Source organism: Pseudopodoces humilis, chromosome 5 (assembly GCF_049639895.1).
Source record: "Pseudopodoces humilis isolate 2021_Gansu_Grassland_sample_001 chromosome 5, ASM4963989v1, whole genome shotgun sequence".
Lineage (NCBI taxonomy): Eukaryota > Metazoa > Chordata > Aves > Passeriformes > Paridae > Pseudopodoces > Pseudopodoces humilis.
The window spans coordinates 34,771,658-34,791,625 of NC_142204.1; the positions used below are offsets into that span (position 1 = coordinate 34,771,658).

At 36.2% G+C, this 19,968-nt stretch overlaps 1 protein-coding gene across 1 annotated transcript in view; it reads right to left on the minus strand.

Moving 5' to 3' along the window:
- OTOGL (otogelin like) overlaps positions 1-19,968 on the minus strand; it is an 89,451-nt gene that overhangs the window by 46,705 nt on the left and 22,778 nt on the right. The window contains exons 17-25 of the mRNA XM_005519540.2: positions 18,955-19,132; positions 18,110-18,234; positions 16,107-16,316; positions 15,078-15,243; positions 13,942-14,016; positions 13,350-13,402; positions 12,504-12,666; positions 9,320-9,427; positions 8,239-8,377 (exon numbers count right to left, since the gene is read on the minus strand). Coding sequence (XP_005519597.2) covers positions 8,239-8,377; positions 9,320-9,427; positions 12,504-12,666; positions 13,350-13,402; positions 13,942-14,016; positions 15,078-15,243; positions 16,107-16,316; positions 18,110-18,234; positions 18,955-19,132 — 1,217 coding nt within the window. The remainder of the gene's footprint in view (positions 1-8,238; positions 8,378-9,319; positions 9,428-12,503; positions 12,667-13,349; positions 13,403-13,941; positions 14,017-15,077; positions 15,244-16,106; positions 16,317-18,109; positions 18,235-18,954; positions 19,133-19,968) is intronic.

Genomic DNA, 19,968 nt, shown 5'->3' on the forward strand with positions numbered 1-19,968 from the left:
AGATATTTCCAGCTTTGAAGCACAGCTGAGTAGAAATGGGGGAGAGCAACATGACTGAGCAGATTCACCGATGAAAATTCAAGAGAAGTGAGATTATTCCAGCTACTGACTTATCCTCAAACAACTTCCAGATATTTCCTAATGCATCCATGATGACTCTTTCCTATTTCTTTAAAAGTGACTTCTGAAAAAGATATATCTCAGGCAGAATAAACTCTCAAAAACTCAAAAAAATATGTATGACAACTATGTATATGTATGTGTATATACAAGCAACACAAAAAACATATAATTATATAATATCTTCTTTATACACAGGGTTTTTTCTAGCAGATTTTACTGCAATATAGAGCTGTTGGGTGTTCTGAAGGTTTGTTAACAATAAAATCCAAACACTTTTTTTAAAACCTAATAATAATGAAAATACATGACAGTAAATATTTTACTTTATCTACTTAAAACAGAACCTTGTTCTAACTCAATGTTTCTTAATTTTGAAAACACTAGAGAGAGATCACTGAAAATTTTTGATTTTCTTTTTTTCTGAATTTTAAGAGAACTATATTAAAAAGTTTGAGAAAACAAATAATTTAAAACAGATTTCCTTTTGTTTAATTTACTTAATTTGCCTGCTTGTATACCAGATTTAGCTTTTACACAGGTCATATTAGTGCAATCCCTTTCTAACTAAAAATGAGACCTTCTGAAGACTGAAGATTTGGGAACATTTAATATTTACTACCAAGTGACACATTCTGTAATATGAGTTATTATTAATTACAAATAAGCAGCACAGTTGGTGGTGTTAGTTTTAATATCTAAGAATGTATTTATATATATTTACATGAGACCTGTTAGTGTTGTTTTATTAATAAGTGCATGATAAATATAAATATTATATATTTATTTATATATTTGTATAATATTAAATATTATATTATAAACAATATATTGTTGTTGTAATGATAAAGTGCAACAGGAAAATAAAGGACAAGAGCTCCAGCAAATGATTGCAGAAGCTAGAAAGCTGCAACTTCCACAAAGCTTTTATGTTTTTCAATATAAAAAAACGTTGTGTGTTCATTTACACTGCTGAAGTTTAGTTTTTATATATTTAGAAAAAAATCAAACCCTCATATCCTGAGCCAAATCAGAATAAATTTAATTCACAGTTCTCATAGTTGACCAACACCCAGAGTCAGAGGCCATACTAAGCATCACCTGAGGTGACTTGCCTGAGCATCCCACCCCTCCAAACACAGAGAAGGGCTGGGTGTTACTGCTGCACACACAGCTCTGAAACAGCAGCACACTGTGCTGGGCTTTGCTCATCTCTTCCTACACTGCATCATCAACAGTCCACGAAGCTGTGCCCACCAGAGGCCCTCAGACTCAGGCAGACATTCTTACAAAAAACTGCCTTTTCAGGCAACCATAAGAGTAAAACATTGTGGGGTCAGTATAGCCAAAGGGCTTTTGGATGATGGACATTAATCCAAAATCAGAAATTCAAAGCAAAAGGTCACTAAATAGCAAAGTCCTCTGAAAGGGAATCCAACTTCTGAGTCACACTACGCACACATCACCTCCAGATTGCCATTCTCATTGTAACAAACTTTTCCCCAAGCCTTTCCTGGAAGCCCTCCATGCTAATCTGCACAAATTGAAAGAAATCTTTTCTTTGTTGGAGAATAAAAGTGATTCATTCATTGCATAATTTAATGGTCTGGAGAATCAGGTGGTGGGGGCAGAAAGGCATATAGAGGTAATTGAGTCTGAAATCATTGATCTGAAGAAAATGGAACCAGAGCATAAATCCATTGCCAACTGTAATCAGATCTTTTGCAGGAATAGAACAAATAGAAAAAACAGGTACAGCTGAAGACAGGATGGAATGGGATGTCTCCCCGAGGGAGCTTGCTATTGACCCTTACAGGACTTCCAGAGACCCAGAAGAAAGAGGGCATCCAGAAAGGTATCCCCTGAAATCATGGGACTGATGAAAAGCAAATTGTTGGTATTCTTTGCAACTAGAGCAGGACAAAATATTCACAGTAAACAGGTTTTTTTTCACTGAAATGTAGTCTCTTTCTTTTTTGGACACAAATTTTCACAGAACATATCATTATTTCTACACAGTTACTACTGCTATAAATAATTTGACAAGAATTGTTGGTGGAAATATTTTGGTACATCATTTACTCATGAAACTACATCCTGGAATGTGGCTTGATGATTATATATGCTAATCAAAAACTTAAAGGCCCTTTGATTGAAACCCCATGTACAGCTTTATTCCCTGAGAAAATGAGAATTACTTTTAGAGTCTGGTGCCAAATTTTAAACATTTGTAATTTCAAATTCAACATTATTTACTTTCCCATTAAAATCTCCAGAATCTATTAAAATAAACTATTTGTCTTAACAATGAATAGTCAGCTTGACAACGTTGATTAACCATGAACCTGCAGTTTTAATCCTCTATAGGGTTACTGATAGCAAGAAGAATGTATTTATTTTACAGTCTATGAGAGAGACCATGCCAAATATTAATTCTTCAGATTTGCCAGTTTCATGGATCTACAGTCTGGCTACCTGGCACAAAAGATGCTGAAAAAGAGCTGCACTAAAATTTACAGATACTCAATAAGGGAGAATAGGATAAATCCTAGTTCTGACTTCTCAGATGTGCCAAATGAATAATTGAAAAATTGTTGCTCTCTGTGTGATTGCTCCAGCTTATGCCCTGTCATCATCTAAAAAAATTACCACTCAAATATATGCACAAATAATGGCTAAAAGATTATCAGTATATCAAACCTCTGTATTAAGCACTCCAATAAAAGTAAAATTTACTAAGAGCCTTGAATTTGTTTCAAGTTATTTGTTCAAGTTACAAAAAGCCCTGGAGACTGCTCAGCCATAGGAGAATCATTTGGGAAACTATAGTGGTGGTTCCCGAGTTGATGAAGGTTTTGCTAAATTAATTTAACAAAGGGGCTCTTATGTAATGCCTGCTGACCCAAGAGAGTACATCTGCACTTCTAATTGGCATCATGGTTTGATTATTTGATCCAATGGCTCAAAATGGTTGCTGCTTTCATAATCCTCCAACTTTGGCTTAAAAAGAGTTTTCATGATTGCATCAAAAAAGCTTAAAAAGGCAACTTAAAAATACTCAAACCTCCAATGGCAGGTAAAAAGAAGTGAAAATATTTTTACCACTAACTTTGAATTGAAGAATAATCTATGAAATAGGAATACTTGAGGATGAGGCCTTAGTTATAATGACCTTCATCTTTCAGGATATAGGAACAAAAGTGCTCATTCATTTTTGTGCTTTAGGACCTTCATGACAACCTGATGTTAGTGGAAATATTTCAGTGGGGGGTGTGGGGTGTTTTTAAAAAGGCAGATGAACATGGCAACAGAGGTCCCTCTCATTTGAGAACATTATGATGGGTAGTTTATCCCTTTGAACTCCTCCTTGAAATCTGCCCCAAAGCAGAGAAAATATTTTTTCTGAGAAATGCTACTAATAATTTGGTTTTGGGAATATTTTTTTCTGAGAAAAAAATTTTCTTCTGTTTCACAGAAGAGAACATGTCTGAGGGACTCCAAATGCACTGACCCTACAAGCCTCAGTAAAAATGCTGAGCTGCAGGACTGAAAACCATCACAGAAATAAAAGAGGACAACTCTTGTCATAGACATCAATTTTACCATAAGGGGGAAAGTTTATGAAATAGGTAAGTGGAAGAAACAGACTGCAACTAATAAAAAGTTTGCCAGAAAAATAACCCCATCTTTTGGAGGAAAGAATGTAGTATTATCAAATCAGTAAAATAAGACAATAAGCAAGAAAATGGAAGAAAAAAATATTTAACTATTTTCAGGTAAGAAACTGTTTGACTTTTAATTTATCATTCATATTTAGACTATCAAAGTGAAGTGTTTACATCATCTACACTGATAAATGAGTTGGTCTGCTAAGATTTTTTTCCTTTTAATCTTCAAAATAACTGAGATTTTTAAATGTTAAAAATAAATACTGATGTCTTCTCTGTGAATGTCATTCATCTATACAGGGACTTCACATCTCAGTGTGTAATGTAACTCCTAACCCCTTGATAAAAGGGAAGTTATCATTTCATGAGACTTTACTGCCCTAATATTCTTAATTCCTGATCTAAATATTTTTTGTCCGATGGACAAATCTGATGAACTTGTTATAAAGGGCTTTTTCATACACTTACAGTCACCTTAAACAAAAAGGCCTGACAGGAGACACTGATGTTGAAAACAAGTAAGTTTCATAATTGACTGAAAGCTTACACCTGATTTTTCTCCCACAAAAGCACAAGGGCTCCTTATTAAAAACATAATAAAGGTAAGGATGAGTTCTTTGGTACAGTGGAATATGATGACAAATTAAAGAGATGTTCAAACAGATCGGACTTAGGAAAGCCAACAGCCACATCAAACAGTGAGGGCTAATAACATGGATGGGAACAACACATTATTATGCCTCTGGGGATGACGGATTCAGATTATAATTCTTGCACTCAGTTCTATATCTGGGAAGAGTTCATATGCCAATGAATTGATTGTAGCTATGACTTCCCTTATTGCCCTGCTAAAACACCTTCAGGGTATTTCTATTAGTAGAAACAAAGCAGTCCACTGCTTACAGGAAAAAATTAAAGGATAAAAGGGAAAGGACAAACTTATTACAGTTTTGTATATACAATACTACAACCACTTTAGCTGCTTCAGTTTCAGGAGTCTGATGAGCATTTCATGTAATCCATAAAAATCAGCCTCACAACAGCACTGCAAACTAGCATTAAATCAATGGAATGTGTATTAGCAGCTGTGAAATCTGTGATATCTTACAGGCAGGAAATGAAGCACACAGCACACACCCCCATGGCAGGGGGTTTGGACTAGAAGACCTTTAAACATCTCTTCCAACCCAAATCATTCTATGATTCGATGATTGTATTAAAAAACAAAAAAAAAGGTTTGTAGAACAGGTTTAGGTGCTACTGCCTTGGATAGCTGTGCCTGCCAAGATGTTAGGCAAGGAATTTAAATTTTGCATTTGTATACATACTTTTCCACCTTTCATCTGGCTTCTCTATTTGGATAACAAGCTAAAAGAGACAGGGCTCTCTTGCATACCTTCTCAACAAATAGTAGCCCAAGGTAGACTCGTATTGCTTGGATCGTACTATTTAAAACATCACAATATCAGGGAAGAAGTTTAGAGAGAGAGAGAGACATGGAAACCTTGCTCTAGGAAGAAAAATTAGTACTTCAAACAACAAAAGCAGCTTCATCATGTTTCCATGTTTGCATATATAATGCAGCTTAAGCACATCAGGATGTGGTACAAGTGTAGTGTAATTGTGTACATATAAATAAAAGCACATGTGATTATCACTCAGGCTTCTATTATGAAGATGTACAATTGTGTTTAATTTCTTTTTCTCACTTAAAATTCCATTGCTGCATGATAGTGGCTAATTTAGTGCCTCACTTCATGTAATGTAGTTACATGGTTTTGTTTTCTGTTCATTGATATGCATTTGTTCATTGTTGAATTTCCTCTTTTATTTTATTATGCAGTGTTTTCTACCATAAGGTCTCTTAAAACTTTTGTTTCAGCTGCTCATACTGAATTTTTATCATCAGAATTCTCTACCTCAATCCTCACCTTTTCAAAATTGTTTCTGATGCTGAGTGCAGGTCTCAGCATGGATCTCTGTGGGATTTCACCAGGATTTCTCCCTTCTAAAAACAAAAAAAGGCCACTTATTCCTGTGTTTTACCCTATGACTTGTAATTAGTTTAGCAGCAGGCAACAAAGATGATGAAGGGACTGGAGCATCTCTCTTACAAGGAAAGGCTGAGGAAGCTGATCCTGTTCAGCCTCCAGAAGACATGGCTCAGAGGGGACATCATCAAAGTTTATAAGTATCTAAGGGAGGGTGTCAGAGGATGTTTCCAGGCTCTTCTCAGCCAAGCAACAAGACAAGAGGCAATGGGCAGAAAGAGATGTACAGGAAGTTCTGCTTAATATAAGAAAGAACTTCTTTACTGTGCAGGTGACTGAGCACTGGAACAGATTGCCCAGATCCTGCACCATGTGCTCTAGGATGACCCTACCTGAGTAGGAAGGTTGGACCAGATGACCCACTGTGGTCCATTCCAGTCTGACCCATCCAATATTTATTCTTTGAGAATATTTATTCTATTCTATAGGATGAGTTCTCATCTTATATGAGACTAGTTTCTAAAAAATAATTTTTGAAATCTTTCTCCAAAAGGTCTTTGAGCTAAAATACACACATACTAACTTGATTATCCTTATCCATATATTTATTGCCTTCACAGAATAACTCAGAAGACTCATCATGCATGAATTTCTTTTATTAAAACAGAAAAAAAGGGTGGTTCAACTCTTTCCTCATGGCAATTTCTCTTTATTAAAATTTCTGTTAAGTTCCTTCATATAGAAATCAGACATATTGCTCTGCTCCTGTCAAATTCAGCCATTAAGTCCTTTTAAAGTATTTTTTCAACCCTGCCATCTTCCATTCCTCTGATTGCAGGGTTGCACCTCACATAGTTCATCAGTTCTGTGGTTTAGTTCCATCAAAACTCAGGGGTATCTTCCATATAATCTCATCCTTTGTTTCTTTTTCTTTTTAATATCCCCCTTAAAAATTCTCAAAATATTTCCCAGTCAAAAATCAGCCCACAGATCCATCTTCCATTCCAGACATAATTATGCACTTCCTAATATATACTAAAGAGTCCTTCAATATAGGTCATGAAAGCTTTCCATATACTAAAGAAAGAAAAATTGTAAACAAATTAGGCTATACCTTCTCACATGAGCTGAGTTTGGGAAAAAGATTAAGCTTGAAAAGCTGAAAAAGGGAAGTCTGAAAAGCAGATCTGTGTAGGCAGAATTTTCATCATCTGTGTCATGTTCACCTGAAGGATGGCCCATTGGCAGTGTGCCATGTGCCTTAATTATCCAGCTGCCAACTTTATTCTTGGATGCCAAATGCTCCCCACGGTTTGTTTCCAGATAGGCTCTTTCTTACATAGTAGAGTGACAGGTGATATTTGATTGTAAAAGCCAAACATTCCAGTATCATACTAAAGTTTGAAAAGGGAGCATGGATTTGTCTTACAAACCTCTCTGAACAAATGGCACAAGAATTAAGAAATTACAACCTACCTTTCCACATCATCATACAGGCAAGATAATTTTTCAGGTAAAGTAACCCTTATTTTTTGCATCTTAAAGGAGAAAGGCTTGTACAAAGGTTCATATAGCTCTAAGAGTAGGAGCTTAATTGATACATGCCAGGAATTTGCTATGAGGTATTATTATCTTTTTCAAATCTCTCTTTTTTCTTTTTAAACACACACAAAAAATCTGGAACCAATGTATTTAATTCCACAGCTGTGAATACTCTACTAAAACATACTTAAAAAAAACTATTTACAGTAGTCTTTGTTGAGAAGCTATGCTTTATTCGCTAAGTTAGACAGTCAGGAAAATGTGTATTCTTCTAAACATATTGCAGTAACTGAGAACACTTAATCTTAAAATAGCAATAATTATAATAAACAAGAGTGGTTTTAGTAATAGACTATATTTTTAAATGTCAGTAGTGGTATCTTTAAACAAAAAGCTAGCAATGTGCTCTAAGTGTGTGCTATGAGGAACATTAGCATGTAGCTGCCAGACAATCTCAATGAATGATTTCACTGTTGAATTATGAAATCATCTTGTTTGATATTATTATACACATAAAATCCAGATCTGATGCAGGTCATGTTCAAGAAGAATTCCAAGCAGTCTGAGCTCATCACTAACCCTAGACCAAGCAGGGTTTATAGATAATTATTAAATAAATCTATGGATTATGCCCAGTTCTAACAGTTCCTATAGTGTTATTCACTACTCATTGTGACAAAAGCATGCTTAAGGTAGAACAGAAAACATTGATTTTTCCTCTTCTCTAAACCATAGAGATATGCAAGAGCATACCCACATATCATTTTCGAACAGACGAGCACAAAATGTCATGTACAGGTTCTTCTTCCACATCTGTTCTACAAGTGTTTTCTTAATGCTTTTTTCTATAGATCAATTGATGTTCAAAATACTTGTTTCCTCATGGACACAAGAAACCATATGGCCAATCCTCTTACCTTTAGCAAGTAAGTTTGGCAGTCACTGACATAGTCATACTCCAGTCCATCAAAGGTGTAATAATGTCGGTCTCCATAAATGGTGCACACAGCAGGGCAGGGGTAACTGGTGCAGTTGAAGACACCTCTCCTACAAACACTGCAAGGAAAACCAACAATCAGTGACTCCTCATAATGTCAGTAATTTGCTGGATATTTTCAAGAAAATGTTTTCTTGCGTTCTTTATTTCAAATCATGCAGAAATTAGTGAATTCAATAAAATTCTCAGACCTTGAAACAGAGAATTGCTTCTGAAATTGTGAATTGTTTCTGAAGATAGTGGTGATGCCATGGCAAGAAAGTGTTAAACATTTTGCCATCAGCCCATATGTACAATAAAAATGAATTAAAAATAAATGTAAATTCAATTTTTTATAAATTTTGATAAAGGTCAGAAAATTTTCAAAGGAAAATACCTCCAGGTGCTACCTGTAAGGTTTCAGAGTATCAGACAAATATGGAATGAGTTTAAGAAGTTAATGCTGATCTTTTGCAAGATTACTTTCACAGCCATTCAGTGGTTTACACAAATTTGCATGAAAGTAGTGCTGGCATCCTCTATTTTTGCTTGTGTAAATGTAAACCCTCAGTTGATTTGCCGGTGCAATTTTAACAGACTAAAAGCTGCCATGTTGATTTTTTTTCATTATTAAATTAACACTTAACTGAACAAAGATAGTTTGGCTAGAAAATTAGTGTATCTCTCTTTTTCTCCTTGGTTGTCTTTCATTATATTCTATTCTGTAAAATACCACATCTTCATCTCAGTGACTAACAAATGTGTGTGAAGTTAAGCATTTGTTCTTGACTGCTTTTTAACTTGGATATCTTCAGGTTCCTTTCAAGATCTGAAAAGGCACTCACCCCAAAGTCTTCCTACTTATCCAAGTCTATCAGTAAGCCTAATAAAATATATATCCTGTAACTATCTATAAACAAGCATCTATATTTTTGATTTTCACAGTATTAAACACATTTTCTATATCAGTTTCACTTTGGCTCTAGATCCAGATGATTTGAAAGTATGGAAAATTAACTCACCAGGTGTAACATGGAGTAGCTATCACTTCTCCTGACAGAAATTCTCTGTCTTTCCAGGTGCACGGACAGCTGTCAGGAATATAACATTTCCCTCTGTGTTCAGCCATCCTTCAAAATAAAATAATTATTAAGATGAAAGAGTAAATCCAAAAGACGATCAAGGTAATTAAATGTGTCGTGTATTGTTGAAACCCCATCAAGGGCAACCAGTCTTCCATGCAGCCAAGGAAAATTGTTTCATTGGCAAAAGCTGTCCAAATCAAGTGATCTGCACTGTGCACAGCTGGAGACCTCACCAAGCTCACAGCTGCAGCTCTCCTTTTCTCTAGAAAGGGGTATGTTGGTGTGGGCTGCAGTTCCCATGCAGGAGTGTAGATAGTGTAGGTATTCCTGTCTGAAGGCTCCAGAGGAGCTGGGTGCCATGCGAGCTGCTGGGGCTGCAGCCAGACTGCCCTTCCCTCTCTGCTGCTCTCTTGTCCTGCTGTGCCAGGACAGCAGCTGGACTGCAGTGCCAGCTCCTCTGCACAGACAGCGCCTGTCCTGTTCTGAGTGCAGAACAGTGAGCTGCCAATGGCTCCTGAACTGCAGTGGAGGTCACTTGCCTAGATAAGGGAAGCTGAAACAACTAACAAGGTTAAGACCAAACAGGTATTTAATGCAAAAAGTGTCAAATCTAATTAGATCAATAACTGACACAGATATATGGTCAACCTCATTCTGCTATCTCATTTCCATCTATTTAGCAATTTTAAATTTCTTAACAAAAATGCTCCTGACACTCCCAGTGCTGTTCTTTAGGAGAGCAATTCCTGGAGTTATCATGCAACACAACGCTCAAAATAAAATCTAGACATTGTTCCACTGGAAGTATAAAGGAATAGACATTTTCATTTTCCTCACCCCATTACTACTTCATTAAACAGTAATCAGCTCTAAGTAAAAGAGCAAGTGTTCAGAAAATTTCTTAAGGATTGGAAAGCACCAGAACAGATGGCTTGGGAAGGTACTTAGTCTCAGCCAATAGAAGCTAAATGTCTCCCAAGAATAACATCAGTATTGCTGGTGCTGCCTAAAGGCATGAGATTAACTTAGTCGTGTGAAGTCCCTTTCCACACTACTCTGTGCTTCTGCAACTAAGTTTAGCCTCATGTCTCCAGCTCAGTGTAAGGGCGACTTCCAGTGTATCTTTGGGTGATGAATTTACTGTCATTCTCAGCTCATTTCCTCATGAAAATTTGAGCTGTTATATTATTCAACTTCTACAGTATATCAGAGACTTCCAGCATTTCTAATTCTTTGTCATCTCTTGAACTACTGACTTAAACAACAAGCTGTTGTGTAAGAGCTTTAACAACAGAAAACGTAAACCATTTTTATTTTAGCAAGACCATTTTTTGCATACTAGAGTCTATCATTCCATGGTTTTCCAAAGGAAAGGGTTTCAATACCATGCAGAACCTGCTTTACTTTTCAAGCACCATAAATACCCAGGATGCTAGAATAAGGTGCCAGTCTCCTGCGGAATTAAGGATTCCACCCCAAAAGTTTAGGTCATTCAATCAAACAATGGGTAGTGGGAGAAATAAGGTGGGAAAGGAGAACCAAAGAGAAGAATGGCAACTCAGGAGAATTAAAAAATCTGCATTACAGTAAAATGTCCCACAACAAGTTTTTAATGGCTTATCCACTTATATTTAATAGCAAGAGATATATTTTTAACATTTTCTTGCATAAAAAAGAGATTTTTTGAAACTATTTTTTACGATAGTACAGCTGGCCCTTCCTAGTTAAAAGCCAAACTCACTTTTTGGAACCATAAGGCTGAAAGGCATAATTAAGTACAATTTAACGAGAACATTACTAAATGCACTGTGTTATACACTTACTTTTCAACTAATGGCAAAAAAAGTGTTTATTCTCTTATGAAATAAAAATAATTCATGTGTTTTACTCTATTATTTGACAGAAACTTAGGATTTTGCTTGTCTGTACTCCTGTTATATTTCAGAAAACAATCAAGTAATAATTTGAAATGGCATGACTGTCAAAGCAAGGCTTTAGCTCTGTTTCTAACTTCAATTTTAGTTTCTTCAAATTTTCAAGTGAGCTTTCAAGTCAATATTGCTAGTTTAATTTCATGAAAATATCACCGTGATGTTTCAGTTTATTACTAGTTTATTTATTTTACAGATTCATGTACTTTTTGTGCTTACAGTAATTGCTTATTCCCATAACATTAATGGTCCTGAAAGCTAAGTTCTCAGTTGAGGCAGAGGTTTTAGAGGACTACAGAATAAGAGGCAAGAACTAGTGAAATCTTAAATAGCTATGCCTGAAATCTGTACGTTCACCAGTGCTTAGTCATCTATGAACATCACAAAGTGCTGGAAGGGGAATGGTGACAGTCTCATTTATACTCTGAGCTGTGCACAACTGATACGCTGTTAGGAGACCACTGGCTACACACGTAGTGAAATAAAATGGAAAGTTGAGAAAAAAAGGGGAGCACTCCACCTGAGATGAGCAGCAATTACAGCAATTTGCACAGCATATTTGACTCCTCAATCTGAAAGTGCACATAGGAGGTGTCAGGAGGGAATGGCAACAAATGGAGGAAGTGGTGATTGATCCTGACACAAACTACAATAGAAGTTTTTAGAATTTATACTTGGATTTGCCAGGCTCAGCAGACTGCTTCTGGGCACCAAATCCAAATACTGGAGCTAAGAAAACAAAAAAAGGACAGAGAGAATGAAAGGAAATAGGGCAGAAACCAGTCCATATACCTGCCCTCCCTGCCCCAGGCTGGCATCGACATTGTAAGCCTGAGTGGAAATTCAGGCGAGAAAAAGACTTGGGCAGCAATAAGCAGGAGCACAAATGGTTTACATCAAAATTTTTTGTCATGTTTGCTTTTACATTCAAATAAACTACAGTGTGCAAGTGGTGGAAATCATCTCCTGTCCAGACAGTCCCAAATACCAGCCAATTGGAATGGTAGTAAACTGGATATCTTGATGGCCTTTTAGCTGTTACTGCGCCTCTGTGACAATTTATAGAACAATAGTTTCAAAATTAGAAGTGTGATACCATTGGAATTTATGAAGCAAAAAGAAATTTTCAGAGTCGAACAGTGGAAAATATGCATTTGGCTTGTGCTCCAGGTTGTTCCATCAAAGCTTACCCCGGGGGGCAAATGCAGCCACTTGCACAGGGTGGTGAGGGGACACAGGAGAAGTTCATGGCAAGGTTTGCACAAGAGATCCCACAATTCACACCCGCTGCTGGCAACCCAGGCACAGGAGATCTGCAGTCATAGTAGATTTTTCCTTCAGGGCATACGTGAACTTCAAATGGAAAAATGAAGGTTAAATAAGATCAACAGTTCTTTTACATTGAAGGTTTTCTATTTGGTTTTTTCCACAATCTATTTGTTTGGATACAAATGGAGGTTACATTACAGTTCATATCAGAATGCAATTGGAATAATAGTCTGTAACATAATCTGTATTACAGATATATAAAATTAATATATGTTCTAATATAAAAAACAAATAATATTAAGCATATGGATGCATGCATCCTGGATCTCATACACAGTCCATTCTTAATGATGGAGCCATTATACCTTAGGCAGAAAAAACCCTTAGAGGTGGCATAATTATCAAGGTACTTCTAAATCCATTAGAAATATATTTTAAAAATTTACTTTCTAGAAATTAAGGTCTTAAAGCTTCCTAAACACAGACAGAGGCTAATTATAGGTATTCCCATGTGAATACATTGACCTAGATGTCACATGCAATTATTTATTTCTTTTAATTTCCCAAGTGACTGAGTAGTACAATTTGTACTACAGAAAAAGGGGGAAAAAACCCAAGACTATTTGTGCTTCTAACTTTCTGTTTTAAGTATGTTGTGATAAAAAGTATCTCATAATTTAAATACATATGAGGAGAAAACCAAATTACTATTCAATATCAAATTCTCTGTTTGTGCAACTTTTATATGGGACAAGACTGTAAATTACCTATGTTTTCTGTAGTGGCTTCAGTACATTTCATTGTTCCATTCAAACATTGGCTAGAAAAGAAAAGGAAACCCATGTTTATTCAAGGGAAAAATGTTTTGTAGCCACCATGTCTAAAAGATTATACAATTCAACCTAATTTAAACAATAGAAATTAGGAGAAGAAAGAGGATTAAAATCCAAAAGCTTGAGTTCTGCTCAATGTTTCGTTGGTATTTTCTAATTCCTGATCTGTAGAGAGGGCCTAAACTCATAGTTTGTGTACTATGTAATTTCCTAATTTCCACTGAAATAAAAAAAATCTGAGTACAACCCCTGTGAGAATGGAGGGCCAGGTGATTCAGGATGCAGGCAGTATAACACAAAAACCTTATCCACCATGGCTTGCAGAATTTTCTAGAATTATTTTGTTAAAATAATCAGGTACATAATCCAATTTATACTAGGCTCCCTTCTACTAAGTGTGGAAAAAAAAATTTTAAAAAAATCTTGAAAATAAACTTTCAATCTACATGAGAAAAATTTTCAAACCACTTAAAGTAGCATCCAAACTCTGATACAAGAAAGATAAAACTCTTGCACTCAAACCTACCAGGAGCCTGTTGGAGTAGGAAGGATTTCTCCAGGCTGGAGGGCTTTGCCTTTGTAACGACAATGACAGCCAGATCTATTAAAAGAATATTCATGCATTTAGGTAGAAAAACAAGATGAAATGGGATTTAAGGGCCCTCTATTTATCAAGCTGTTATGATATACAGGTCACATTGCAACATTAACTTAATTCATCAGCTCAACTCTTGGATGTACAATATTCTTTGAGAGACAAAAACTTAAAGATGACACTCAGACTGTATTGAAGTCAGTGGCAAAACTCAAATCATCTTCAACAAAGCCAGACTTTTTTTTCCTCAGTCTCTGTGCTTTATATTTGCTGTTTCTAATTCTGTGCATTATTCTAATAGAAAGGACTTTTTCTTCCCAGTTATGGGAGTAGAATGAAAACTTGCAGTTCCCTTTCAAAGTATTGTTAAAATCATGAACTAGAGCAATTATCATAGCAAAGTCTGTTAACTCTGCAATAAGAGCCAGATGGGTTAGAAGTAGCAACAGAATTACTTAGAAACCATGAAAAAATATGCAGATAAGAAGTTAGTTCACTCTTGAATAGTTTAAAACAGTTTTTATCCCTACAGTATGAACTTTACTGATCTTTTCAAAATATATGTTGCAATGAACAAAAATAACTCTGTAACTACCCATGGTGGTAAGCTATAAAATTTTGTATATACAACATATTAAAACTATTTCCTTTCATTGACCATTTCCTCCCATTTAACTGAAAAGGTTTGCTTTGTGAGACCAAAGAAAAGACACTTCTGGCTGCTCTTCCCATACTTTCCCTTACTCTATAGTGCCTTCTCACTTTTTTTCCAAGTGCTAAACTTGGAAAACAAAGTTTTCACATGAAAATGCTATCCCACGAATTAAAAAAGTTTCACTACCCTTCTCTAAAGCAGTTTGACATTAAAGTGAAGCAGATGTATGTACACACAGTGACAGATGAGGCCTCACTATTGATTAGTAAGACAGAACATTAAATTTTCACACATTGCTTGCTATCTTCTCAAGGCAGTCTACATCTTGAGGGAAACTGCAGCAAAGCCACTTTTAATCTTGCTGGAAAGAGGAAAATGTGCCCATACATACATTCCATTTTTTATTACTTACATTGAGACACAAAAGTTGACAGACTCTTCAAAATACTTCCCATCAGGACAATTACATCCTTCTGCACAGTCATCAGCACAGATATTTGCCACAGAAAGTGAAGCACAGGAATGTTTACAAAAAGAAGAGCACTGATGATAAAGCATACCACTGTGACACATCACAGCTGGAAGGAAAAGAGTAAGAAAGAAGGGAGAACAGCATACTCTTAAAATGTGAAAAATAGAAAACAAAGCAGTATATCATGGAAGTTCAAAAAAATCAAAGCAAAGTGGTCTCTTGTTGCACTGGGTTTAGCTGAAATGCATGAGAAACATATGCTGCTTTACCAATATTTTAAGTCAGAAATATTTAGATTAAGGTGGGTTTGTGTTAAAATAATTCTTTGACTGAAATAATCAGTTTTTTAAACAGTAGCTTTCTATTCTTTCTTTATGTTCAGTTGGGCATTTATCCAGTAATTCAGACTTCCAAGAGAGGAAGAATGGTGCAGCTAAGGCTGAGGCATTGCTATATGGTTTAGAAGCAGAAATACAGGAGTTGGATTTCACTAGCCCTTGTGGGTCCCTTCCAACTCACGACACTCTAAGATCCTGTGAAATGCTTTGCTTTAAATCATTAGTGTATCCTACTTGTCCAGTCAGTAGTGCCCACCCTGCTCTGCCCACCCTAGGGAGCCCGTGCCAGCCCAGCTTGCCTTCTCCTAGAGAATGGCTCCACTCCTGCCACTCCCTGACTACTTTATCCTAATAGGGGCTTCCATATGACTTAGGGCTTAAAAGAAAGAATTGCATTTCTCTGTGTGACCAATAGAAAGGGCAGACACCTCCCTGTGAGGTAGCTCAGGGGCCCGAATTCAGATGCCTAATGTAAAGGTTGTTACCATTCTCCCCCCAGTACATCATTACACCATGGCACAAGTCTAGTTTCCAGGAAAAAGAAGCCAACCCCTGTATTTTGTGGAGTGAATGAAATTTGTAGAGTTTTACACATCACTAAGAGATCTTCCATTGTGGAAATGCTACTCACCACAGTAAGAAACATGAGATCTGAAGTCAACGATGACACCGTGCTTGCCACAGACATAAGCATAGTGTGCCAAAGCATTGCACAAGCAGCTGCTTCCACATTTGCAGGCATCGAAGCGGCAGAGCTGGTAGTACAACCCTGGACTGATGTAGTCATGGCAGGGAGCAAAAACGTCTTGGTTGATGACATCACAGTGAGATGCATACCCAGCTAAGAAGAGGTGACATTGTTTTAGCCAGATCCATTTTAATATAACAGTTAGTCAAATGAATAGCACGGCCTATTAAAACCAAACATAGCCAGCTGTGCAATAAACACTTGCATACAATGTCTTTCTGGAAAATTCTATAGTTTAAAATTGATATTACAAGCAACTCCCTCAAAAGCAAACTTCACTTAAGATAAACATAACTGTACTAAAATATTTATGCCTTTCTCTTATAGCACAGGAAATTTAAATGCCAAAATTATATATTTCTAAAGAACAGTTAAAAGAGTTCCCCAAAGCTTGGAATATGGTTTTCCTACTCGACATTCATTTAGCTTTAACATCAACAATGGCCATGTACTTCCAGGCATGTGGTCTCAGGAAGTACTACAAAGTAGAGCTCGAGGACATGCAAATCCCAAGCTGGCCATACACATTCTAGCAGCAGCAAACCCTCCTCCAGCCCTCTGGCCACTGAAGCAGACTACCACCACAAGTGGTGGAATAGCTAAGGAACACTGATGTGGATTATTATATTTAAGCCACTTTTGCTGCTGAAAGAATGCACCTCCCCTTCAACCTCCTTGTTCATTTCCACATACACACATTGACAGAAGGATTTCACATTTATGGATTCTCTCAATATATTAGATTCAAGGACTGAACTTGACTCAGTTGAAAATTAACCTGACAAAATAAGTAACCAAGCAAACAACAATTTATGCTTTTTTTTGGTTTAATCAGGTCAATATCATCTCAGAACCAGAAAAGATGCCTGTGCTTGTAGCATGGTGTGGATCACTTCACTCTCCACTGCTATTTTACAGTGATTATTAGAGGATCATAGGGAAATTCGAGCTGGAAAGGACCTTCAGAAACTCATGCAGTCCACCCTCCTGCTCTAAGCAGCTCCCATTTATGTCAAACTCCACCTTCACTGAGCTAGCACAGAACTGAGGGTGAGGCATGAAGGCTCTGAGCTGTTCTGGCTGAGATCTGGCTGTTTTTAGAAGACAGACAAGAAAGGCATAAAAAACTCCTAGAATGCCCCACATTATAAGAGATTTATTGTTATTCTAGGCTTGCTTCAACAGGCTTTAAATATGGATAAATCCCAGATTCTTAGTGAGATCTAATTTCTGAAATATTAAAAATATTAGACTACATTCTGTCACAATTGGCAACTACAGTCTACCCATTGTCTTCATTAATTGAAAAGAGCAGCAATGCAAAAACGAGACAGTGAAAGTTCAACACAAGCTGGTAGGCATGCCAACCAGCCAAAACTAAATATTTTCTCAGGAATTTGAACAAATTCAAGCCTCTCAAATTGTCTGCATCAGTTTTTGTCAGAGAACATAGCTGGAGGATAAAGAAATTTTTAATGCAATAAGCATTGAGGACTTTTGATCTCAACACTGTCTCCTGTACTTTCTGTAGCAATCATACATCAATTCTTTCTTCTCAACTGGCATCATTTACAGGACCATAAAAGAGCTAAAATTCTGCATGTATATTTAGTACTCATAGCCAGTATGCCCAGCACTAAATGACCAACTAGCTTTTATTTATCGAGTACTTACTTCATTTTTCATGTTAAATGTATGGCAAAATGGTATTTGCCAAAAAAAAAAAATAAAAGAAAAAAGAAAGAAAAAAAGAAAAATAAATAAAGAAAAGAAAATGCACATCTAAACTGAAATACATGTATGTGCAACTTTTTCACAGAGAAAAGGAAAACTGTCCCATAATAATAAGATACATAATAAGTCTAGACTCCGATGTGAAAACATACCATTTTGCTGATTCATGTTGCAGGGATCAACCACAGGAATATTGACAGGCATGGAGCAAGCTGAGGATACCTTCCATGCATTGGCATGAAGTTGAGGGGTCCCTTCTATCATCCCTCCTGGAGATCTGCAAAGGAAAAATATCAACACTGCAAGCATCCTGGGTCTACATGGGTGAGGATGCAAGCTCATTAAAAAGGCTTAGATGCATATTCACATTGAACAGTCAACCTGCCAAAAGAATTTCCATCTCTGAGGTACAAAAGAAGAGAGGGCATGTGAAACTTTTTCCTCAATATTTTATTTATATGAAAATGTTCCTAGACTCCAAGTCTGCTGTGCAGACAAGTTTTGTGACATTATAGCTTGAGGAAATTTGGAGGAAATAAGGTTAAAAAGCAAGGAAAGTGTCTCCTTCTAATTAAAATATTCCTGTGGTTCAGAATTATATTGCTTTTACATTATAACTTGATGTGGGGAGGAAAATCAAGCAGTAGTAAGTGTCAACTATGTGATTATCACCCACTTTTTATCTCAGTGCTCATATATTTGCTCTGAAGATCAGGGAGCATCAAGACAGGGAAAAGTGCATTCAAATAATATAATCATCCAGTAACTTCTACAAATAATATGGTAGCTTTTTCTAATTACTTAGCAAAACATCTGAGAATGCCTACATTTTTGAGTTTCATATTTAAAAAAGTGGCTATTTTAATAAAGACATTTTATATTGGTTAGTTTAATAAAGTTTGATCACATTAGCAAAATTAAATACTCAGATGATGATGTTCAACAAAACTTTTCACTTGTTATTAAACATGATATAAATATACAGCATGCAACTTACAGAAAATCATCTCTTAAATTTCCATTGTACGTTCCACAGAGCCCTAATGTTCTTCTCTTCCATCTGACATCAACTTGAACATAGATCCTCTCTCCATCTTTAGCAAATAGTATCTTCAAACCAAAACTAGTTTTCAGTTGAACAAAGAAAGAAGATACATTCTGAATTTCAATAGCCCCTGAACATAGCAAAAGAAGAAGAAAAACAAAGTCACTGAAACCCAGCTTCCAGGTTGTAATGGTTTATCCATTAAGAAAAAAAAAATTAAAATCCAGAAATAAAATGAAAAACTATGCACAACCTCACTATCAGACAAATATCCTCACCCATTCTCCATCTGAGCTTATTTCCAGTAACATCACAAATCAGGAATTCCAGCTACTGTTGACAGTAAAAAAAATCGCACACCTTTCTGTATCTGTGAGTTATCTAGAAACCATGTTTGCATCTGTCTGTTTTTTTTTATTTTAGAAGAAAGCAATGCAGCTGCAAGCCTCTGGTAATGAGAAGGCAAGACAAGAAACCTCTTATTTCTTAGTCTGCAGTGATATTATAAAAGTAACAAATGTTTGTAAAGTGTATTGAATCTTTAGATAGAAGGTTCTCTCTTACCACTACTGACATGACATTGGTATAGCTCCTTCCTTGTACTGCATGTGAACTGAGCCCCTATCAAATTCCCAGATTTCCTTCCCAACAAATCTATTATGTGAGGAAATGGAAATTTCACAGTCACAGCATTCATTTGCTACACATTGTTGGGCTATTTGCAGCTGAAGGCCTAAAGTAGATCCACCTTCGTAAGCAGCCTCTACACATGCACACACACACAGACTCAGGTGCATAAACTGAGAGAGGAAGGTAAAATTCTTAAAGATGTCCTTAGGGAATCAGACTTACTAGAGACAATTATCAAGAATGCAACACTGAAATATTTTTAATTGCTTATATTTGCTGCAGACAGTGTAAAGAGACAAGAAAGTGAATACAGACTAATTCAAAAGAAATAAAATG